The sequence below is a fragment of the Cydia splendana genome, chromosome 19 (genome assembly GCF_910591565.1).
Source record: "Cydia splendana chromosome 19, ilCydSple1.2, whole genome shotgun sequence".
In the NCBI taxonomy this organism is placed as follows: Eukaryota; Metazoa; Arthropoda; class Insecta; order Lepidoptera; family Tortricidae; genus Cydia; species Cydia splendana.
The window spans coordinates 13,420,837-13,446,479 of NC_085978.1; the positions used below are offsets into that span (position 1 = coordinate 13,420,837).

Sequence of the window (25,643 nt, forward strand, 5' to 3'; positions counted from 1 at the left end):
TACCTATAAATTAAGCTGTACCTACATATGAAAAACATTTAAATACATGATAATCTAATGAAATACAATTGTTTGTTTGTTACTATAATTTCCTGTAAGGCCTTAACCATTTCTGCTCTTCCCATGACCATAGAGAAATAGTAAGAATAGAGTGCTCACTCCATACATCAGTTTTGGTACCAAAACGACTATTATTTTCGCAGTCGACATCTAGCATCGAGTAACGGAATTATCAGTAAGTACCGCTACTCGATTGGTACTAGAATTCTCTATAGTGTCGCGACTCACGAAAATTGTATTGAATAACAATTTACTACTAATATTAAAAGCAGAAGTCGTTGAAAATAGAGTTCCGGTTAATCCGGTTATAATATGAGCTGAAAAGTGTTGAGCATTAGACTTTTCGGTCGGCGCAACATCTATTGTCAAGTAGTCTCGATGCTAGATGTCGACTACGAAAATAACAGTCTTTTTGGTACTAAAATTGAAGTATCGAGTGAGCACTCTATGTATTTTTTTCTCTATGCCATGACAGGCAGAAGGGTGACACTGGATCCTTTGAGGCGCTCTCGGCTCCGTTCGGCTCAGCGTTGCAACGAGCAATTATTAGGGTTGGCGAAGCTTGACGTTCCTTTGCGTCACAACCACATAACGAATGATAATATAATGACCAGGCCCCAATTTCACCACGGTGACAGGTGCGACAATTGTAAAATCACTGTTGCTGACGTCACAGGCATCCATGGGCTACGGTTACCGCTTACCATCGGGCGGGCCGTATTCCTGTTTGCCACCATCATTGTATTACTTTATTATATCGGAAAAAAACAGATATTTATTTTGCGAAGTTTCTGACAATTGTCAAGATTTAGAAGAATTGTAGGTAATTCTTGACAGGTAATGAGTTATATGTCAGAATTTCGTGACAATTGTAGTGTTTCTTGTGACAATTGTCATAAACTTAGCAAGAGAAATATCTGTTTTTTCCGATATAATAAAGTTTTTTTTAATAAAACAATGATGGTGGCAAACAGGAATACGGCCCGCCCGATGGTAAGCGGTAACCGTAGCCCATGGATGCCTGTGACGTCAGCAACAGTGATGTTTTACAATTGTCGCACCTGTCACCGTGGTGAAATTGGAGCCAGAGCTCGGACTAATCATCGCAAAACAATTGCAACTCAGAAATGGAAAGGCGTGTAATGGAGCCGTATTATGTAAAATATTCTGAATTAGGTATATTTACAACTGCAACCCGAAATTCGCCAAAAGTTTGTGGATTCTGACATTTATTCGGTGCCACAGGTTAGTGAAAAGAGAAAGTATTAATACAATTGAATAAAATACCAGTAATATTAATAAATATGAATTTATTTAAACTGATTTACACGATCAAAAATCATTATACTTAAACCTTTTTAAAGTATTGGGTACCTAAGGAATTATTAAGACAGTCCACCATTATTTTTAAAATGCATCTGTCACCTGGTTAGAGGTGGGTACTTAACTTATGTTTCAATAATGTCGTTTTTTCAGTGTACCGCCTGCCACATATATCGCACGAGAATGGTTTCTCACCTTGATGAGTTTTTTTATGTCTATTCAACGTGCCCATTTGCGAATAGTTTTTTCCACATATGTCACATTTGTACAGGTCTACTTTCGTATGAAGTTTTTGATGATCCTTTAAATATTTTATCCTAGCAAATTTCTTTTCACATATATCACATGAGTATTCTTTTTTGCCTGTATGGATTACCATATGGACCCGTAAATGATTAATTACCCTAAACTTTTTATGACATATTTCGCACGAATAATCTTTTATATCTGAATGTGTTTTTTCATGCATCTTTAAATTTGCCAATTGCGTGAATACCTTATTACATATTTTACATGAATGCGGCTTTTCTCCGGTGTGAGTTAATTTATGTTTATTCAAAGTGCCAGATTCTGTAAATCTGTTATGACAAATATCACAAGAATATGGTTTTTCTCCAGTGTGGATTCGTTTATGACGATTAAAATGACTCATTTGCGTGAACTGCTTATTGCATATTTCACAAACGTGTGGCTTGTCTCCGCTATGGATGAGTTCATGTCGTTTCATAGAACTCATTTGTGTAAAGTTCTTTTTGCATACTATGCAGGTGTACGGCTTTTCTCCAGTATGTGTTCGTTGATGCGTCCTTAAAGTACTTAATAGTGTGAATTCTCTATGACATATATTACAGGAATAGGGTTGTTTTGTTTGTGGTGCATTTACTTGTGGCAACATCGGTTTCTTTGGCTGCTCGTGACCTGTAGACAAGGATGGGGCGATCGGCTGCTTGATGGCATTCGTTTTGTCTCTCTCCAGTGCGACTGAAACCAAAATGCATCTAATAAAATTTTATTTCTTAAGTCTATCTATACAGAGATTTTAGGAACTAGGAGTAGGTAAAACTTCAATTAAGTCATGATTACGTATTTACATTAACTACGAGTATGTCTTTGACGTTAGCAACTACATACAACAATTAGGGTAATTCGCCAGTCGAGTTACCCTAACTGATTTCTTGCCAAAAAATGTATGGCCCCCAAGTTCTTTGGATTTAAATGTTAGACTTTTGTGTTGTATTGGACGTGCTCTCAAAACTTTGTGTAATTGGACATGCTCTGAAAACTTGATAACTGTAAAATCAAGAATTTAGAAAATTAAAAAAAACTTGCATATTTAGGAATCTGGTGATGAGGTTTAAATCCCCTAAACATTTATTATGAATATTGTATAGAAGAAAATAATTTGTTATTACTTTATTTTAATGAGAGTTTGAAACTGTATGCGAACATGGACATGGTGTAGTAAGTAAATATTCTATACTAGCTGTGCCCGCGGCTCCGCCCGCGTGTAATTCGGTCTGTGTCAGTAAGCGGCTAATTTCTAATCCTAATTTCTCTCCCTCTCCCCTGGAGGCGGAACTTGAAGTAAAGTTGACAGATGGATATGCTAGAGGACTGAAGTCCAGATAAAATATTTTACAATTAGGTACCACTAAATAAAACTACACTCCAAAATCAATAGTTTTATTCGCCCTTATTCAAATTTTACACGTGATTTAAACTTAGAGAATATAACCAAACGGAGTGGTCATTAACAGGCGTTCCCCTCTGTCGAAAATAGGCGGCCAATGGTCAACCGACGTTTATCTGACATGTTTACGTTACGTAGGTACACATTTGATGTGCCCCTCCCCCGCAAAAAACTCCAGACTATTTTGTACCGAAAATTATAGACATGGCGTCTCCGTTGGTTATATTCTCTAAGGATTTAAACGACAGAGTAGTAGGTGTATATCGGACGATACAGTAAGGTATACGCGCGCGAGCGAAAACGAAGCGGCCTGCCTGGCTAGAGCGCCACTTACCGTGGTCTTCTTCAGACTCCTGAGGAAGACCACGTGCCCCTTGTAACCTCAATGCGTTGCGAAACTTACGCGAATGATTCGATTTTTTTCGGGAAGGCATGGTAAATGCGTATAAAATGCGAGTCCCAAATCGTTTGACTCCGCAAACGACCAGTGCCGGATTAAGATATTTTGATGCCCTAAGTATTTCTAGACCATGGTGGCCCCTCTCCCTAGGGTCATCAAGATTACATTGTTTTTTTTTTGGTAAATTGAGTGACGTTCATTGCTGCATTTCAGCTGAGAATGGAAATCAGTCACATCATTTTATCACGAAAATTGACAGTGCCGCAGCAGTAACGTTGCAACAGAGTATCTAATGCTGCTGCAGTCGCCACCCGAATGTCACCTTTATCATAAACATCTTAGAATGTTAGTGAAAACGCGAGCGAAGCGAGCGCGAAAATTTTTCGATATATAAACGCAATTTGATAGACAGTTGTACATTTTTACTTTTAGTATGGGAATCAGTCACATCATTTTATCACGAAAATTGACAGTGCTGCAGCAGTAAAGTTGCAACAGAGTAATGCTGCTGCAGTCCCCACCCGAATGTCACCTTTATCATATCTTAGAAAGTGATTGAAAACGCGAGCGAAGCGAGCGCGAAAATTTTTCGATATAAAAAAACGCAATTTGATAGACAGTTGTACATTTTTACTTTTAGTACGGAAATCAGTCACATCATTTTATCACGAAAATTTACAGTGCCGCAGCAGTAACGTTGCAGCAGAGTACCTAATGCTGCTGCAGTCGCCACCCCAATGTCACCTTTATCATATCTCAGAAAATTATTGAAAACGCGAGCGAAGCGAGCGCGAAAATTTTTCGATATAAAAACGCAATTTGATAGACAGTTGTTCATTTTTACTTTGAGTATGGAAATCAGTCACATCATTTTATCACGAACATTGACAGTGCTGCAACAGTAACGTTGCAACAGAGTAATGCTGCTGCAGATCCGCACCCGAATGTCACCTTTATCATATCTTAGAAAGTTATTCAAAAACGCGAGCGAAGCGAGCGCGACAATTTTTCGATATAAAAAAACGCAATTCGATAGACAGTTGTACATTTTTACTTTTAGTATGGAAATCAGTCACATAATTTTATCACGAAAATTGACAGTGCCGCAGCAGTAACGTTGCAACAGAGTACATAATGCTGCTGCAGTCGCCGCCCGAATGTCACCTTTATCATAAACATCTTAGAATGTTATTGAAAACGTGAGCGAAGTGAGCGCGAAAATTTTTCGATATAAAAAAATGCAATTTGATAGACAGTTGTACATTTTTACTTTTAGTACGGAAATCAGTCACATCGTTTTATCACGAAAATTGACAGTGCCGCAGCAGTAACGTTGTAACAGAGTAGCTAATGCTGCTGCAGTCGCCACCCGAATGTCACCTTTATCATATCTTAGACAGTTATTGAAAACGCGAGCGAAGCGAGCGCGACAATTTTTCGATATAAAAAACGCAATTCGATAGACAGTTGTACATTTGTTACTTTTAGTATGGAAATCAGTCACATCATTTTATCACGAAATTTGAATGTCACCTTTATCATATGTTAGAATTTTATTGAAAACGCGAGCGAAGCGAGCGTGAAAATTTTTCGATATAAAAAAACGCAATTTGATAGACAGTTGTACATTTTTACTTTTAGTACGGAAATCAGTCACATCATTTTATCACGAAAATTGACAGTGCCGCAGCAGTAACGTTGCAGCAGAGTACCTAATGCTGCTGCAGTCGCCACCCCAATGTCACCTTTATCATATCTCAGAAAATTATTGAAAACGCGAGCGAAGCGAACGCGAAAATTTTTCGATAATTTTATTCTGCTTAAAAGGGTTAATCCGGCACTGCAAATGACGGAGGTCAATGTTTTTTCAAAGTACCCACCTTCGTGGTCATTATTAAGTGCTTAAGGAGGCGATGCGTATGAATATGGATTTGATATGGATGCGATATAATTACGATTTGGTATAATTCATGACGGAGAAAATAAATAATTTTATGCAATTATACGCGTGTTGATATGTGTGTTTATTTTACCACTACGTAACTTATGTAAACCCATTTTTAGTTTTCTTGGTTACTTAATGTTTACTCAGCTCCCCAAAAGATGGCACTGTGCAATGAGGGGCAATTAATTTACTGTCGTTTAATTTTGTTGTATTATTAAACCAACACAATTATTCAATTAAATTTGTTGATATCCGTACGATTGATTGAAATTTTAGAAGAGGGGTCTTCTAAACTTAGAGTTAATTTGGCAAAATCCTTCCTCGGTGGCTTATTTATGTCACATCGTATTAAATTCAGCGCCATCTGTTAGTTTACCAGGGTACTCTAAAGTGTTAGCACATATTTGAAAAAAGTTTGCCCCTCCTTCCTAAGTAGCGCCATACGATTCAGGGGCAAACTTAAGTCAATCGAGTGTTGTGGCTACCCCCCCGTTTAGGGGTTGAATTTTTATAGCCTATAACCTGGCCGGGGATGTTCTCGACAGATTAGTAAAGTTTTCATCAAAATCCGTTCAGCCGTTTTCACGTGATGCGCGTTCAAATAAACAGACAAACAGATAAACAGATAAACAGACAAACAGACAAAAATTCTAAAAACTGTTGGAACGTGTTCTGTTATCAATTCTAAGTATCCCCAGCCAACTTTTTTTCAAATATCTTCCATGTACAGACTTTCGACCCTCTTCAGCTTTATTATATGTATAGATAGAAGATAGATTGTGCACCATAAAGTTAAAAAATACACAGAATGCGAAATACAAGCTTAAGACTAGGTAACAACAGGCGGTCATATCGCTAAAAAGTGATCTCTTCCAGACAACCTTAGATACCACCATGAAGAACACACCAATAAAAGTTGATTCTGTAATAAAATGTTCTGAAAATTGCCTATTAATAGTAGCACTTGCTATCTTACAATCATTGCAACTGCTCTTATTATGAGATAACTATCTTTTGCCTTATTACTCACCAGGAGGCAGTCCTTCGGAACCAGACTGTTGCTCTTCACACACCAGCTCTGTCTTCACCGCAACCTCACAGACCTTTGAGGCTGGTTGGTGGTTGGTAGTTGGTGGTTGGTGGTTGATAGTTGGTGGTTGGTTGGTTGGTGGTTGGTGGTCATGGCTAAAAACCTTTGTGTTTTCCCAAACGGGCTCCTGCTTTACAAATACTGATTCTATCGCATATTCCACTGTAAAGAATAGGAAGATATAATTGATATAACTGTAAGTTGAAATGGTTGACTGACAAGAATGGTATTACTAGTAAACTTAGTTATAGTGCAATAACGGTTCAATAGAAAAAAAACGGGCAAGTGCGAGTCGGACTCACTTAAAAAACGGCAAAAAAAAACGGTCACCCATCCAAGTACTGACCCCGCCCGACGTTGCTTAACTTCGGTCAAAAATCACGTTTCTTGTATGGGAACCCCACTTACACTTTATTTTATTCTGTTTTTAGTATTTGTTGTTACAGCGGCAACAGAAATACATCATCTGTGAAAATTTCAACTGTCTAGCTATCACGGTTCGTGAGATACAGCCTGGTGACAGACGGACGGACGGACGAACGGACGGACAGCGGAGTCTTAGTAATAGGGTCCCGTTTTACCCTTTGGGTACGGAACCCTAAAAAAGGTTGAGAGTAGCCTAGCGTTGGTTAACACTTGAGTAATAATTAACCAACACTCTAATATAATTAAGTTGAAACTTGTAAGAGTTTAAAGATGAAAAGAGTTTTTCTTTTCAACTTGTCATAGACATAAACTTCATGAGTTAGGTGCACAAATCATATTACGAGCGTCTACCCGCAAAATTGCGATCTGACGAAACATTTGAACGCCAATTGAGACTCTTTTTATTGGATAATCCATTATATTCTGTAAATTAATTTATGGAAATGACATGTAATAATCCAAATTGAAAATAATTCATTTTTCTATAGACCTGTTTTTCATTTTAATTTATTTTAATTTGACGACCATTATGAGATATCCGTGCTTAGCTTAGCCATATTGACATTGTTTTTTATTTTATATTATTTGACATTGTTAATAATTTAGTTAATTAATCGATTGCTTATAATGGTTTTTAAATTGTGTATTATTTGACATTTGTATAATTATAATCAATTGTTATTTTCCTACTTGACAATCATAATATAAATTCGTATAGATTAGTGTAAAATAATTTATATTGTAATTTCATATTATGAAATAAATAAATCTTAATCTAAAATCATACAATAACACCTAGTTTATTTACTGTTCATTTTGATAAAACCTATAAAATTGTTGACGGAGTCTTTATTTGGGGGCTTGAGTCCTTTCGAGTTGAGCTCAAAAAAGACTCAACCTCAACATACAACTCAACTTGGGATTTAACTCGTCGGAAGTTTTTTAAGTGCAGCACCTCATAAAAACAAGTTGAGTTCTTCAAATATAGACTCAAAAGACTTGAGTTCATACCAAGACTATTTACTAGCACTACACTATTTTGACTCATTCTTTCATTAAAATGCTCGCTGCTACATTTAACTCAGTTATTTACATTATTGATTTAAATTAAACAGAAATATGTTGAATGGGTCCACTATTAAATTGTTTGTCCGGTAACAAATTAAATTGTTTTACAGCATTCATGAAATAAAATTTAAGGTAACACACAAAAAAAACGAGATTAAACAACTATTGATAATAACTAGTGTATATACAGTCGATGTCAAAGATATGTTTACAATTTTCGCCTTATTACAATGGAGTAAGGTGCAAAAGTGTAAACATATTTTTGACTTTGACTGTACCACAAAGTGCACCTTGTTCCTTACTTTCTAGTAGTGGCTGTGTTTCGCGCTTCACCGCATCGTCCGCGTTCAGTCGAGCCTCGTCGCCGTCCCAATCATGCTCCTTCTTTACTAGTACTGTTTCTAATGACATACTGGGGATATCCTTCCTTATGAATGCAGCAGAGACGAGAATACTAGTTATATTTTTGTATACCGGAGGACTATGGCGATCGATAACATTCAGAACTGGTTTACAGTCCGAAATACCTTAAATACGGTCTCCCGAAGATAATAAAATGGCGAGGATTACTACACCAAGAATCTCTGAGGGTTTTGTTTATGTTTGCGACGATGGTTTGCGAAGATTATGAATAAGTACGAAGACGAAAGTTGACGAAATAAAGTATCGCCATACAGCGAGGAAATACGGGTAGGTACTGTAGGTTTTTAAGTTTTATTATGTTTCTTTCTTTAGTTTCATCAATAAAGTACCCAATTAAGAGCGAAACAAAGCGGATCAATAACAATGTTGACTTTTGTTTGACATCTCTGACAGTGACAACTCTAACGAGTGGAGTAGTGACAAGTCAATTTGACGAAAAAATACAGGTTTTGCAACGTCATTAGCGGTTTTCTCTTTGTCTCAAATATAAAATTTGACAGGGGATACAAAATTAAAAATGAAAATTCAAAGTTTTCCCGTTTCCACAACAAAACTTTTCATTAATTTCTTCAAGATTCGATGGAGATAATCCCTCAAGTCACAAGTTAAGTCTAGCAAGAACCCATTCTTAGTTACATAAATTTATTTTATATATTGCAAGCAATAAAAACTTATCTGTATCACATTTTTAACCTTGTTAAATGATAAAGCAGGATTGCTTGAATTAATTCATTTGTGTTATTTGAGCCAGTCAATTTACACCATGGTTGTAGAAGTGCCGAAAATTCAATTAGGAAATGGACAGACGATGCCGATTGTCGGACTTGGCACTTACGCGGTAAGTTTATTTTGAATTGTTTTAAACTTGTAATTTTTTAAATGTTATTTCTTATACAATAACTTTGAAATAAATTGTTCTACTGTTTTTATGATTTAATTAAGAGACTGGTTTCCTTGTATTAAGAGCATGTATAAGATATTCTTCTAATTTTCCTTAAGCAGAAAAACCCAGCTTATTATTTAATTAGTTTGATTACTTGGGCATATATAACCTTCCTAACCAAATTCACCTAATTGAATTACATATATAATTTAATTATATATGTAATGAACCATACAATTTGATATAAATTAAGATAAATACTTTGTGAACAAAAGTGTTTTTCACGAAGTCACACTCCAATACTTTCTAAACATGTCATATAGTCGAGAAATTGGGACAGGACTCCGGGTACTGCCATGATGGGGTGGCCTAGAGGTCCATGGCAGCAGCTGCAATATTTAGCTGAAGATGCCGGTTCGAATCCGGCCGCTGCCACTGTAGGGCTTAGTCACTTTTTCCTTAGTATTATATGACCTATATAATAATATAATGTTTATTATTTTCAGCGTAAAGCAGAGCCAGGCCAGTACCGGCAAGCGGTGGAGTGGGCTATCGAGGCAGGGTACCGGCACATCGACACAGCCTCCAGCTACCATAACGAGGAGGAGGTTGGGCAGGGAATAGCGAACGCCATCAGCAAGGGACTTGTTACTCGGCAGGAGCTGTTTGTCACTACCAAGGTTAGTATCACTCTGAGTCTTTATCGTTGTTTTAGATTATCCTCTAGCCGCCCAGAGACCTATAAAAAGGTGTCCCATTCCATTCTAATTTGACAATTCAAAATTGCAATTGCGTTGGGGTGAATCAACTTTTAGAACACTGATTTTGTGTCTCTAGACTCCCTAGCAAAGAAAAATCGATTTTTCAAAAACCATGCTGAATTTGTTACATATTTTACACGGGCATTATTATATCCATAAGTATTTAATTAACACATTAAAATTAACAACTTGATCAGATAAAAGTTACATTTTGTACGGTAACGCAGCAGAAAATAGGCAAAAATGGTGTGTACCTACTGAATTTTGTATGGGAAAAAACTTCTTTTCTGCTGCGTTACGTACTATGTATGTGTATGTGTATCTGTTGCTTAGTTTTAAGTTAAAGTGTCCATTGTATCCCCAAATTGGGGTACCGTTGAAACTCCCATGTATCATGTCACCTCTGTAACACGGTTGTACAATAAAGAACTATATAAGTATTAAACTTTTAGTCACTTAACATAATACAAATCAGCCACATGCAGCATGCAGCCAAGCCTTCAATCAGTCCAAAGTTCACCGTAATTACTTTTCTAGACTTTATAATTAATTAAGCCTTTATAAGGCAGAGGGAATATATTTCCCACCTGATTTTGAACTTTATTTCAAAGTGATAGGGTTCAATTTTGCATAATTCCTGACCCGCTTTATATATACAGTCAAAACCGTTTACGACGACATCGTTTAGAACAACATACCGGTTATATTGACCAAAATCAAAGGTCCCGGCTGAATTCTATTAGACCGCCTTATAAAAAACACCGCTTTTTGCGACATCGCTTATTACAACATATCTCTTTAAGCGACTACATTTAACTGATATTTTCGGAGAATTATATCTGTTAGAACGACCAGCCGTATTGTAAACATTTGAATAGGTGAGGGCATTATCCCCTTCCCACATCTGGCACACTAAAGTCATTAAGATCGCAAAAGTAAACAAAAACAACTTGAGTTTAGGGTCTATTGTATTTCTCAGAAACAAAATAGGTACACGTGTATGCAGTATAATCGAAACCCAAAGCCCGCTTTCTCATTTCTTTTCAGTCAGTTTGTTACTTATCCGAACACAAGACGCACCAAAACATATTATGACAATACATACTTTAATTAAAATTCAGCGTGAACTAGTAAAGTGCGTACGTACTACAGAAGTGTTTCAAACAAACTAAAATAACAGATTTTGTTAATGTAGAAAAATGATAATTATATGTACCTACGTAATGTCTTTTTATTATAATTTTCATGTGATATAAATAAAATGTAGTTTTATTTTATAGATGAGCATATTAATCACACATTTAATAATAAGTATTAAGTACGTTATCGGCTGTTACGACTATCGGTTTTTACGACCAAATATGAGTAGTCCCTTCGATGTCGTTATAAACGGTTTTGACTGTATATATATATTTTTTGGGGACATATCTTACACAGATCAACCTAGCCCCAAACTAAGCAAAGCTTGTACTATGGGTGCTAGGCGATGATATACATAGATTACAACCATGACTCAGAAACAAATATCTGTGTTATTACACAAATAAATGCCCTTACCGGGATTCGAACCCGGGACCATCGGCTTCGCAAGGAGTTTCACTACCCACTAGGCCAGACTGGTCGTCAATATTATAAAGGGTTTACTGCTTTGCTTTACAGTTGTGGAATGACTGCCACACGGAGGCTGACGTTATCCCGGCACTGGAGAAGTCCTTAGCAAAGCTTAAACTGGACTATGTGGACCTGTATCTTGTACACTGGCCCGTCTCCGTTAATGTAAGTCAACTACATCTATTTATCTAATCTAATACCTTTAAACGAGCAAGTCTTGTATATTTATTTCGGGGATCTAGGAAACGGCTCTAACAATTTCGATGAAACTTGCTATATAATCGGGGTGTTCGGGAGCGATAAATCGTTCTAGGTTCTAGCTAGGTCTTATCTCTGGGAAAATTCGCATTATTGAGTTTTTATATGTTTTTGTCTCCCAGATATTGCTTAGTTATGTTTCGCGAACAAATCTATTATGTGGAGGTACTATAGAATATGTATCGCGCAAATCCATATAGTTTTTATGTCGGAAATCATCCCTGAAGAGAGTGCAAAGGGGGGTGGAATCGAAAGAGTTAATGAATTGCCTAATAATTGAAGTAAGCAATGTGCGAATTGAATGATTGCTATTAGCATTATCCAGGCGCTATACCTAATACTTTAGCTGCTGTCACTAATTCCACGCAGACGAAGTCGCGGGCAAAAGCTAGTATAAATATAATTTTGAAATTAGTTTCATTCGGCCAAGCGAAACCGAATAGGATATTTTATTAATAAAATAGGTATTTGTACGTATCATGTATAAGTATGTCTAAAAAAGTCTGTTAGTGAAGGAAGTAGTGTCACCCAATGTATCGGACGTGCAAATTTTGGTATCGGATGAATTCACTTGGCACAGATGTAGTATACGTAAAGCTAAGCCAATCCAGCCCGGTAGCCATCCGCCACCCCCTGGTGGGTAGGCAGGGGGGCATCCAAAGTTACACGCCTTCTATCGGCTTCTATTTAACCGACCACCTCGAGTTTGGTATGATTTCCACATAAATCGGGCATGAGGAATTTATATTTGAGACATTTAATGTACAGTTTAATAGAAAAAAATAAAAATATTGACGCTCAAATCAAAATCGGTTTGCTATTTTTTTTATTCAACTATTACTATTATCAGCCGAAACTACAAATGCTAGAAAGTTGAAATTGTCACACCAGGTTACATTATTAATGTGTACAAGAGATAAGTAGCGATTTTGAAAAATTCAACCCCTAAGGGGGTTAAAAAGGGGATGGAAGTTTGTATGGAGTTCATGTTTTATTTTAAGCTAGGAATTTTAAACATCGTTAAAAGATATATTACTGAAATACAAGAAAACTAATTTCAGCGTTTCGTTTTTGAAAATTCATGCCCTAAGGTGGCGAAATAGGGGTTGAAAATTTGTATGGAGATCTAAAAAAATTTCGAGTGTGGGGCTTGAAACTTTTTATATGCGCATATTATTAGAATACAAGAAAAGTAATTTCAGCGTTTTTAAAAATTCATCCTCTAACGGGGTTAAAAAGGAGTTGAAAGCTTGAATTCATTACAAATTACTTTGACTGCCCCCCCTGCCTACCTGCCAGGGGGTGGCGGATGTCTACTGGGCTCAATTAGCATAGCTTTACGTATAATTATTACATCTGTGCTAAGTGAATTCATCCGATACCAAAATTTGCACCTAATGACACTACTTCCCGTACTATGTTTAGATTTTGACTAAATATCTATACTGAAAGTATAATGTATTCGTAGTTACGTACCATATCTTCCAATTTTACTCAAGAAAAGATAGATTAGGTAAAAAAACAATGCTTGAATATATAAATTATATTTTTAAAGTTATCACTTAAAATAATCATTTTTTTTTAGATTACTTTTGTGTAGTGTCGTTTAATTGTCTCCTTCAATCAATTAGATATTTTAATTGCAAATACACAGTAAGATAAGGTCTTAAAACTTTCAGGTACAATGTATTTGCAAGTAAGCGTGCATATATGCATGTACCTAGGTACATACATGCTTATGTTCAACCACGAGTGTACCTAGGTAATACTAATCCCACCAAAAACATTTTCATGTAAAATGTTGCCAAGACGAAACCATAAGGCTCGTGCTGACAAAAAGTTATCAGATCTCTTGTAGAGCCAAGCTTCTAACTCTACAAGGCTGGCTTGACCGTTTCGCTACCGTCACATGGGCTTAAGAGCCAACGGGAGTGGTCATTAATACTATCTTACATACCAAATTTAGCTTCCTAGGAATTACCTAGAGGTTTTGATGATCAACAGTGAGTGAGTCAGTGACGAAATCGAGGTTTTTTAGATATTAATAAAATCTAAAGCATAGAGCTATACAATTGAAAATTTTTATGCTTAATAAGTTCACTATTGACATCATATCCCGAGAATTTTATTTATCTGGTATAAGTAAAACACCGTTTTGTCGCATAAATAGTGTTTAGTTTTTAACTTTATAAAATATATGTGTATGTTAGTCTGTAAGGTATTTGTAATATGGGCCTTGTAGCCTGACTTAAATTTTAAATAAAATAAATAATCCAAACCCAAGTTATGAGGGTTCTAAAAAACGACGAAGCGCTTCGAAAAAAGGTAGGTAGTGCCCTTGCGCTTCGGTTTGCTCGTCTTGGCGTGCCCCCAGGTGAAATAAATTCGGAAGTATTTTTTGTGCTCCTTAATTCCTTATGTGAGATGAGAGTATATTCAATCTATATTCTATACTATGGTTATATGTATTAGGTACATATATTATAATTGCTTATATCCCCTTGCCCTGTTTGATAAGCAAGTAGACATGCAAATCGCCGATGTGCTCCTTCTCTGGAACAGTTTCTAACTTGATGTCCACTCTGCATTTTTCGAAAGGCCACACGTTAGGGTAGTTGTGCGCTGGTACTGATATGTTGACCAGGGCCCAACGGCGCTGAAAAATAAATTACAAAATAATACCACGGACCCATCGCGAAAATCAAAAATACAAATTTAGTTATCTGCCTCTCTATTCGAGCGACAGAGAGGTACAGTTGAGTTGCTCGCGACACTGACCCGTGAGGTCATATTTGAGATCTAGTCTGGCTTCGAAATATTCTTCTTTATTTGTCGTAGGTCTTAAAATTAGGTCACATGTAATATGAATATATAAGTAAATACTAAAACACGTAAGTACCTACAAAAACAATACGAAATACATATTAACCAGACATCGTAAATTTTATAGCATTTTCGGTGCAGCGGAGTGGTGTTAACGGAATTGGTATAAACAATTTCAACCCTATAATGATTAATTAGGGTTAATTAACCTTAATTTACCATTTATTATCTATACCAACCGTTAACACTACTCCGCTGTACAAAAATGCTATAAAATTTACGATGTCTGATATTAACACATTATAATACAGTGGTATCCAGACGGGACTGATCAAATCGGTCGATTTGATCAGAAATGAAATTGCCGTCAATCTCCAATTTTAGATTTATGGTGATATTAGAGCCCTCTAAATTGGAAAAATGCCCCAGAACGAAAATACTGGCCTCACAAATTGGTATTCTTGCGTCCGCACCTCATTTTATCAGTCATTATCGGCGATTGAATTCGGCGAGCCAAATTGGTATTTGCGTCCGCACCTCCTGATTCGATCGGGCAATTGAATCAGATTGGCCAAAAATTTACTAATCTGGATACGCCTTAAACCTAACCTAGGGCCTGCAGCCGGCAGCGGGGCAGGGCCCAAGCTGCCGGTGGTCAGGGCCGCAGAGGGAGGAACCGACGTACTATAAGCGCCGCGGTGACCCAGATTACAGCCTTCTGAATCTGACCCTTCCTGCCAGCTAGCGAGAGTATGCGTGTTGGTCGAGACTTCGCTATGAGACCGTTCGCTGACAACGACTATCGGAACAATGGTCGATACACGCCCCAATCCCGACATGGCGGTTATCTCGTGAGGCTTATCTAGGTACTTGTTGGACTTGTCTATAAATATTCTTACTAGCTTTTGCCCGCGACTTCGTCTGCGTGGAATAAATAAGTAACAGCAACTAGCTAGAGTAAGTATGACGCCTGGATAAAGTCTAATGGCAATCATTCAATTCATAAATCATAAATCAATAAATCATAAATCATAAATCATATATTTATTTGTAAACATAGGTTTTTACAGATATAATTGTACACTTAAAAAGAGTATCACTATGTTTAGCCATTAGGCATACAAATATTTTCCAGATGGTGCATGCATATTTACAAACTTAATCTATAGAAATAAAATATAATTTAGTAATTTACATTCCTACATATACCTATATAATTAATATTCTGTATCAGACAAATATTCTCCGATCGAGTAGTATGCTTTCCTAACTAAAAATTTAAACAGACTCTTTTTGAAAATACTTATGTCATCTAATTTAGTGATATCATCTGGCAGTTTGTTATAGAGTTTAGGGGCCATGCCGAAAATACTTTTGGCCATAAAAGCCGTTTTTATTGATTTTATATAAATTTTGTTGCAACGACGTGCACTATTGGTAACAGAAAATTGGCTAATATTATTTTTAACATATACCGCTACTTCGTAAATATACAGGCAAGGTAATGTGCGTATGTTGAGCCTAATGAAATTTGGTTTGCTGGTTTCGGTTTGTGGAACCCGACACACTGATCGTAGACATTTTTTCTGTGCCTTGAAGGCCATATCTCGGTCTGTGGAGTTTCCCCAGAATATTAAGCCATATCTCAAAGTTGAGGTAACATAGGATTGATAGGCGGTTAATACTGCTGTTTCATTGACAGTTTTAGCCAGATTATATAGAGCAAAGGAAAATTTATTAAGTTTTTTACATATAATGTCAATCTGATCTTTCCAAGTCAATTTATTATCTAAACTTAATTTTGTCAAATCTGTCTCCTCAATAAGGTGCTCTTTATATTTTACAGTGAGTTTTGGTAATTTATCAACTCTTTGTTTGAAGCTCATAATTTTGGTTTTGTTTAAGTTTATGCGCAAATTATTCTTATTCAGCCAGTCAATTACGTTCTCTAAAGTTTTATTTATGGTAACTTCTAAAGCTAGCGGGTCATTTCCAGTAAATATAATCGTGCTATCGTCAGCGAAAAGAATCATAGAATGTTGCGTTATCTGTGGTAAATCATTTATGTATATTAGAAAAAGCAATGGGCCTAGTACGCTGCCTTGAGGCACTCCGTATTTAATTTCTTTATGCTTCGACGAGACACATATTTCAGTTTTCGATTTAGTACAGATTTTGTTGATTCTGACTATTTGCTTTCGTCCAGTTAAATAAGATTTTATGAGATCGTGAACGTTCCCGCGTATGCCATAGTCGTATAATTTATTTGAGCATATATAGGTACAGGTACTTAATTGCTTACATCAATTATCAGGCAATTCATTAATTAATTTAACTATATCAATTCCACCCCCCTTTACACCTCCTTTAGGGGTTACTTTCGTCATAAAAACTATCCTATGTCCTTCCCCGGGACTGAAACTATCTCTATGCCAAATTTCAACAAAATCGGTTCAGCGGTTTAACACATTCACTGCCCCCAACGCACATGTGCGGTCACCGTCATACAAGTTTGTTCCTAGGCCACGCCCCCTGGCAGTGAGAAGTAACAGACAGACAAACACTTTCGCATTTATAATATTAACCTTTTGGAAGCCAATGACCGATAATCCGCACCGCAGGTCCAACGCCAAAGACAGATTAATCGGACACAGACCACAGAGCAACATAGACCTACGTGCATATGCATAAAGTTCAATTTCAGTTTTGACACTTCGGTGACGTGGCGTCCGAGTGACTGCTTTTGTGTCTGACACGGTGTCGAAAAGGTTAAGTAAAGTGCACTGGGGTAATTTCAAAAGCGGGGTAATTTAGAAAATGGCAAATATCTATAAAACCCGAAGTACTTCGTACTTTACCAACGCTTACCACGTCATCTTGCGTACTGTTACTACAGTAGAAAATGCTTTAGTAGATATTTGCCATTTTCTAAATTACCCCGCCTTCGAATTACCCCAATGCACCCTATGGATTAATATGGACTTTTAGGGCTGATTTAGACGGCGCGCGAACTCGAATGCGATTTTAGCGGACTGTTACGTCCAGTTCAACCGACCAATCAAAAACCGCAATCTAATGAAACTCGCATGCGAGTTCTCGCATCGTCTAAATGAGCTCTTATTCTAGTTGGTTGGGTGAAGCAACTTACTGGCGGTGCAGGACACTCTAGCCCCGCGGCGCGCAGCGCCCTCCCAATGTATTTATCCTTGTTCACAATATCGCACAGTTTGAACTGGAATTCCACGAAACTGCGCTTGTACTCGTTGTGAAGGTATTCGTAAAACACGAAACTAAGCTGGAACAATCAATCAATTAATCAATCAAAACTTTTATTGATAAAATAGAAGTATTTTACATGTCAACACATTATTTCTATTACAACACACATTGTTATTTTATACATGAAAACATTACTTACACAGAATACCATTATTATGTTAGGTCAAATTATTAATAAAACATTAATCTTCACACAGTTGACTGACAATTCAAACTTCTCTTAAGGGATTGCAAGAAAATTCGACCTATTCGACAGAATTAGTACCGTACAGAAAAGAAACTTCCTACAAACCCGAAGTTTGACAGCGGTTCAGGGACCAATCATGCTGTCCCTTTCTAATTTATGGCACTATCCCTTTCAGCTAATTAGGGTTGTCAAAATTCTAGTAATTATTGTGCCAACCCTAATAATTGCTCGGAGCAATACTGAGCCGAACGGAGCCGAGAATGCCCGAACGCTCTAGTTTACCCCTGCCATGGCGCCGTGATCCGGGTGGCTGAGTAGACAACTGTTGCGAATGCAAAGGAGACTGGTTTGATTCCAGCCCGGGCACTATGCCTTGGTCACTTTTTCTTTCGTATATACGACATTTATTTCAGTTTATACTTTATGTAGTAGTGTTTCTACTTGAACGAAAACAAATTAAAATATTTTCATAAAAAAATTATTTAATTTGTACAGTCAACAGCAGAAGTTGCTTAGCGGGTGAGGTGTTCGAAACTTCGAAATTATCTTGACGCCAATTTATTGTTAAGAGAATGAGAGCGTGTCAAGCTAATTTTGAATACCACGCCCGCTTAGCAACTCTTGCTGCTGACTGTATACTTATAAAATTAATGAATATTAAATGCAATATTTACCGATACATTATTTCCCCAAACTTGCTGATTAGTCCCCACCACGTTTAAGTAGTAGCTTCCGCGTCGGACGTACCTCCTCACATTCACTCTCATGTCGGTCACGTACTTTTCATTGAAGTACCCGACATCGGCACGTTCAAAAATTACTTGTAAATTCTAAAATAACATACCTACATTAAATGAGGTACTCGCGAATACAAAAACTACACAACACATCATGTTTTGAATAATTTGGTATCGTCTTGGGTCGTCCCATTCGTTTTTCGTCAAGTTCTTAAATTAGTCCTATTCTGCTTTCGTCACTCATTCTACATTGAAAGCCACCGACGATTGTGACGAATGTAGAATGAGTGACGAAAGCAGAATAGAACTAATTTAAGAACTTGACGAAAAACGAATGGGACGACCCAAGACCTTTACCAGATGACACTTCGACACATATTTTCACACTAAAACGTGGCGTTAATGGAAGGGACATTAAAGGACATCTATAATGGTACGCAGTATATGTATTAGAGAATGTTGACTATTCTAAGTAGAATGAATCCATGAAAGTCCAGATTTGGAAGAATCAGGATTAAGGGGAGTTATTATTACTATAGAGAAGCCATACCTACCAAACAATGAAATTGTCGCAATCACAACCTGTACCATGCGACCAAAACGTCGTAAACCACGTAACATTCATGGTGCTTACGCGTTTAGTTCGTGAGATTCAAGGTACCTATCGTTTTGGGTCGTCCCATTCATTTTTCGTCAAGTTTTTAAATTAGTCATATTCTGCTTTCGTCACTCATTCTACATTGAAAGCCACCGACGATTGTGACGAATGTAGAATGAGTGACGAAAGCAGAATAGGACTAATTTAAGAACTTGACGAAAAACGAATGGGACGACCCAAGACGATACCAGATTCAAGCTCCGCTTCAATGGTTGTTATCAAAACAACAACTCATGGCGCAAAATACTGGTCCTCTGTGTCGGTTCTATAGGTACATATTATCTATCTATCTAATACCTTTAAACGAGCAATTCTTGTTTATTTATATATACCTACATTTCGGGGATCTCGGAAGCGGCTCTAACGATTTCGATGAAATTTTCTAAATGGGGGTTTTCGGGGGCGACAAATCGATCTAGCTAGGTCTTATCTCTGGGAAAACGCGCATTTTTGAGTTTTTATATGTTTTCCAAGCAAAGCTTGGTCTCCCAGATGTTGTAGTAATAATAGTTCAATGACTTACCCAAACATAATTTACGCTAATGAGAACCATAATTACAAGAAAAGTGATCCTAGACATTGTCAATCCTCCAAGTCCTTACTCGAAATATAGGAGCAAAACCTGCCTGATTAAATATTTTAATTTAATGCGCATCAAATTTGGAATGTGTGCGATCTAATACATATGATTCGTAAACAAATCGTTTATGCGTAGGTAATATAGATTAATCTACACACACATCATAATCCCTCTATGAAGCCTTCAAAATCCGTCAATAATGGCCAACATTAAGATAAACTGTTTTGTTACAGCAAATTACTCATCTGTGAAAATGTTGTAATAGCTTCGGTATATCAAAATAGATTTGGTATATTAAAATAGATCTATGAAAAAAAGCAAATTGATTTGACCCCTATTCTAATATCAGTCGAGATAACGTTTTATTCGAAATGAAATGTCATAGCCGGAGAGCTAGCTACGGAAATAGGTATGCAATTTATAGAGCAACGAAATCCCTCTAGTTAGTGTGCCATACTATCATTATTAATTAATCCGGGCGCCTGGCAGCTGTTCAGCGGTGGGTGTGACAGTGGTTGGGCATCAAAGGGGTTGTAAAATCAATCGAAGGTGTGCAATTTATGGAGCTCCGTGTTTGGTGTGATATTATAGCTAATTATGTATTTAATTCAAATCTAACAATGCCAGGCGTTTTATTTGAGGGAAAAGTAGTGCCAGGTGATGAAAGTACACAAACCACTTGAGCGCCTGCATAAAGACCACGAGCGAATTGCACCTGACTCACTATTGCTTTACGCATAGTCGTATATGTCTTCTACTACTATGTGATTCTATTATGAAACTCCATTCGTTCGTTTTATAAACACACACTCGAGTTTTAATGCCTTTCATTATGTAGCAGTCACATAAACTACTCTTGCTTGCAAATCCACGCAAATCCATTACTATCATCACTACACCTTATAAAACCAAGTCCCCCGCCGCGTCTGTCTGTTTGTGTGTATGTACATATGTACGCGTTAAACTCAAAAACCACTGAACGGATTTCATGCGGTTTTCACCTATCGATAGAGTGATTCTTGAGGAAGGTTTACGTGTACAATTTGTTAACCCGTGCGAAGCCGGGGCGGGTCGCTAGTTAATATTTTAAATGCGAAAGCATGTCTCTCTGTATGTTACCACTTTACGCTTAAACCACTAAACCTGGGGGTATTGTATGGGGAATGAATAACCGCTAAACCGATTTAGACGCAATTTGGTTTAGGTTAAGGATATATAATAGTTTTAACCCCTATATCATCCCTTAGGGTGTAAAAAGGGAGTAGAAGTTTGTAAAGGAAATCAATATTTCTTAAAAAACCGGGCAAGTGCGAGTCGGACTCGCACATGAAGGGTTCCGTACCATAATGCAAAAAACAGCAAAAAAAAACGGTCACCCATCCAAGTAGGTACTGACCCCGCCCGACGTTGCTTAACTTCGGTCAAAAATCACGTTTGTTGAATGGGAGCCCCAGTTAAATCTTAATTTTAATATGTTTTTAGTATTTGTTGTTATAGCGGCAACAGAAATACATCATCTGTGAAAATTTCAACTGTCTAGCTCTCACGGTTCGTGAGATACAGCCTGGTGACAGACAGACGGACGGACGGAGGGACAGCGGAGTCTTAGTAATAGGGTCCCGTTTTACCCTTTGCGTACGGAACCCTAAAAAAGAACTATATTAGGTGTCATTTAACTTTCGTTACATATAAAGAAAGTTTTGCATTTTTGATCAATTCATTAGGTATCCCTTTCGGGGGTGAAAAGAGGGGTGGAAGTTTGTATGAAAAAAAAAAAAGCAGATTGGATAAAAACAAACTACCCAAATTACAAATTCAACACATGTAAATAGACAAAGTCACGGGCAAAAGCTAGTATCAATGCAATTGCGACAGCGGATACCTAATACAATTATGAATGAAATGTAGGTAGTTTATAATCATCCTAAAATGTGACGTTATCTATGAAAAGGGACCTTATTGTCGATGGCGCTTACGCCATTATTAACGATGCTCCGATATAAATTCAATGCCGCGCGACGCTGTGCGGCGTAAGCGCCATCGACAATAAGGTCCCTTTTCATAGATAATGCCCCAAATGAGAACTTTGCGGAATTTTATACGAGAAACGTAACGAGTTTTTTTTAACAAGGATCATAGTTGTAGTTTTCCCCTGGTGCTAATAATTAAGCTCTGAGAAAGCAAAAGGATGCAAAATGAAAATGGCGTTGATTTCAAGCGGAGTGAAATTGAATTAAAAAAAGCTACCTAGAAAACTTAAATTATTGCTAACAGTCTAATGAGTCTAAGATACTACTCGTAGGCCGCGAACTGTACGGTTACCATCAGTTTGTCACTGACATAAACGCCGTCGAGAACGTAATTTACTTTCTATACATCTCGCTCGCACTCGCATATTAGTGCAAACGGGATGTATAGAAAGTAAATTACGTTCTCGACGGCGTTCATGTCAGTGACAAACTGATGGTAACCGTACTGGACGCACGCACCGGCGGCGCGGCGAGCGGCAAATCAGTCGTTCGTACGTTTGGTCGAGCGCAATTAATGTGTTTATTTGCCGCTCTCCGCGCCGCTGGTCGTGTGCGTTCAGTCTTTGGCCTTATAAGTGTGACAATAGCTCTGTCTGTCTATCTGTTACCTCTTCAAAACTGTTGTACCGTTATACGTAGTTTATAAAATTTTATATGGATGCAGATATTTTAAGTCCGGAGAGATATAGGATACTTTTTTTCTACGCAAACCGAAACTAGTTAATTATAAATTAAAATATTGTATCTCCAGGCTTCTGGAGAGGACATGGGTATCGACTATCTGGAAACCTGGCGCGGAATGGAAGAAGCCGTGCGTCGGGGGTTAGCGCGCGGCATCGGCGTTTCTAACTTTAACGCCGATCAGCTGCAGCGCCTGATACGGGTTACGCAGATCAAGCCGCTTGTGAATCAGATAGAGGTAACCTAACGTCAGACTGGTTAGAGGTAGCTTGGAGTGGTGTGTGTTAGCCTAGCGCGTGGCATCGACGTCTCTAACTTCAACGTCGATCAGCTGCAGCGAGTGATACGGGCTGGGCAAATCAAGCCGCTTGTGAATCATATAGAGGTAACCTAACGTCAGACTGGTTAGAGGTAGCTTGGAGTGGTGTGTGTTAGCCTAGCGCGTGGCATCGACGTCTCTAACTTCAACGTCGATCAGCTGCAGCGAGTGATACAGGCTGGGCAAATCAAGCCGCTTGTGAATCAGATAGAGGTAACCTAATGTCAGACAGGTTAGAGGTAGCTTGGAGTGGTGTGTGTTAGCCTAGCGCGTGGCATCGACGTTTCTAACTTCAACGCCGACCAGCTGCAGCGATATACGGGCTGGGCAAATCAAGCCGCTTGTGAATCAGATAGAGGTAACCTAACGTCGGACAGGTTAGAGGTAGGTTGGAGTGGGTGTGTTAGTCTAGCGCGCGGCATCGGCGTTTCTAACTTCAACGCCGACCAGCTGCAGATCAAGCCGCTTGTGAATCAGATAGAGGTAATTTTAGCGTTAGATAGGTTAGAGATAGATTGGAGTGGTGTGTGTTAGCCTAGCGCGCGGCATCCGCGTACCATACCAGCATGCATACCAGCTACACCAGCTGTCGCGAGTGATCAGCGCCTCGAAGTTCTTGCACAGATTAAGGCACTTTATATTAGAGATTCATAGGAATATCAACTGTGTACATTTTCATCACTTCAAAAAAAAACTACAATATAATCCTATAGATACAATTACATTTCAGGTAAACCCGACGCTGACTAACCACGAGCTAGTCAACTTCTGCAAAGCCAATGGCGTAGTCCCAATAGCGTACACCGCGCTAGGCTTACTATCGGAGGCTCGGCCAGAGTTTGCAGACAAAGATGTTATAAAGACGGACGCGGCGCTTGGTCGAGTCGCCGAGCAACATGGGAAGACCAGGGCACAGGTCGTGCTTAGATATCTGGTGAGTTGTATGTAGACTTGACCTAATATACCGGCTAGGCTACTTGACAGAAATTACAACCTAGTTGCCTATAATCTGACCTTTATGATGGTGCTTGAGAAAAGACGTGGTAGTGACGTTATGCTTCGTTCGAACTTTTGTTTTAGACCCGGCCATGATATAAATTTGTCTAGCAGTAACGGCGCGTCATGTTTGTTTTACCTTTAAAACCTGTAAAGTGCCGTCTTTATTGGGGCATTTAGTATTGGCAAAGAGAATTCGAAATAGAGAGTTACTGTCATAGTAAATCATGTAACTACAGTACATTTACTGCCATCTTTCCACAGAAGATTAAATTTGTTAGAACGCCATTTGACTTTGATCATTATTCTAACAGTTTAATGTTCTGTCGAAAGATGGCAGTAAATTTACAGTGGCTACATAATTTACTTTGGCAATCCGTCTCTATACACTCTATTCTCTTTGGTATTAGTAATCACGGTCCATATCCCGGTCGATTTAAGTACAGTTCGTAAATGCACTAAACATCTTATATAACTTCTAGATCCAACGCAGCATCCCCGTGATCCCGAAATCTTTCACACAGTCTCGCCTAGCCGAGAACCTGAACATCTTCGATTTTGAGTTGAGCCCCGCCGACATGGATGTTGTCGACTCTTACAATATCAACCACCGCTGCGTGCCTGCCACGGGATTCGCTAAGCTTAAGAATTACCCTTTCTAATCTATAGTACCTTCGAGCAACACCGGGAAGGGAGTCGGCATTCGCACTATTTCCCCTCTGCCGAAGCACATGCCCAACTGGGCATCAGTGTTGGCCGAAACGTTAATGCGATTGAAAATTCTTGACCATTAACCAGTACAAGCTGAACCGTCAACTGTAACCGTCCGTTAACGTTCAATTTGTAATGGTTAATGTTCAATTGCAATTAACGTTCGGCCAACACTGCTGGGCATGCACACAACTAGTGCGGTGCGTTGTGACTCATCCGTACACAAAAAAAGATCGAGGTGTAGTAGAATATAGCTGAGTTTTGGGACTAAAACTAGTTTATATGTAAAGTTATATATGAAAAGGGACCTTATTGTCGATGGCGCTTACGCCATCATTAACGATGTTCCCATATAAATACAATGCCGCGCGACGCTGTGCGGCGTAAGCGCCATCGACAATAAGGTCCCTTTTCATAGATTATGCCTCATATATTAGGTTTAGGTACTTACTTAACATATTACAAATCAGCTTAAATGTCTGAGCCAGTTATCGGAGGTCCGCTTAGCTATTTTCGTGTACATATAAGCATATCCAATTCGACATGGTTGTCACTTCTTGTATTTAGTTGTAGTTGTTTAAAATTTAAATGCACTAGAATTTAGCAGGATTAGTTATACGTACAAAGTACAAATAGCAACCCTGGACTATACAGTGTAGGTATATTCGTAGAATGTAGATTGTTCTAAGAACACTATTGCGTAG

At 38.0% G+C, this 25,643-nt stretch overlaps 2 protein-coding genes across 2 annotated transcripts; one reads left to right on the forward strand and one right to left on the reverse strand.

The window, feature by feature from the left end:
- Positions 1-1,435: 1,435 nt before the first annotated feature.
- On the reverse strand, positions 1,436-8,604 carry LOC134799805 (zinc finger protein 287-like). The gene is made up of 3 exons (XM_063772210.1): positions 8,305-8,604; positions 6,449-6,670; positions 1,436-2,364 (listed from the first exon to the last, which is right to left on the reverse strand). Exons 1-3 carry the CDS (start codon positions 8,411-8,413, stop codon positions 1,490-1,492), a joined length of 1,206 nt encoding a protein of 401 aa, XP_063628280.1. The 5' UTR covers positions 8,414-8,604; the 3' UTR covers positions 1,436-1,489.
- A 404-nt stretch (positions 8,605-9,008) lies between these two features.
- LOC134800082 (aldo-keto reductase AKR2E4-like) lies at positions 9,009-25,208 on the forward strand. Its single transcript, XM_063772549.1, has 6 exons — positions 9,009-9,263; positions 9,815-9,988; positions 11,729-11,845; positions 22,984-23,151; positions 23,963-24,166; positions 24,711-25,208. Exons 1-6 carry the CDS (start codon positions 9,189-9,191, stop codon positions 24,888-24,890), a joined length of 918 nt encoding a protein of 305 aa, XP_063628619.1. The 5' UTR covers positions 9,009-9,188; the 3' UTR covers positions 24,891-25,208.
- Positions 25,209-25,643: the final 435 nt, after the last annotated feature.

What these genes read in the sequence shown, in the direction of transcription:
- LOC134800082 (XM_063772549.1), top strand. Translation starts at nt 9,189, where the DNA reads ATGGTTGTAGAAGTGCCGAAAATTCAATTAGGAAATGGACAGACGATG. An exon ending in ACTGGCCCGTCTCCGTTAAT is followed by an intron (nt 11,846 to 22,983) that starts GTAAGTCAACTA and finishes TTGTATCTCCAG; the next exon opens with GCTTCTGGAGAGGACATGGG. An exon ending in AGGTCGTGCTTAGATATCTG is followed by an intron (nt 24,167 to 24,710) that starts GTGAGTTGTATG and finishes TATAACTTCTAG; the next exon opens with ATCCAACGCAGCATCCCCGT.
- LOC134799805 (XM_063772210.1), bottom strand. Translation starts at nt 8,413, where the DNA reads ATGTCATTAGAAACAGTACTAGTAAAGAAGGAGCATGATTGGGACGGC. An exon ending in AACACAGCCACTACTAGAAA is followed by an intron (nt 6,671 to 8,304) that starts GTAAGGAACAAG and finishes TATTCTTTACAG; the next exon opens with TGGAATATGCGATAGAATCA. An exon ending in TTCCGAAGGACTGCCTCCTG is followed by an intron (nt 2,365 to 6,448) that starts GTGAGTAATAAG and finishes TTTTGGTTTCAG; the next exon opens with TCGCACTGGAGAGAGACAAA.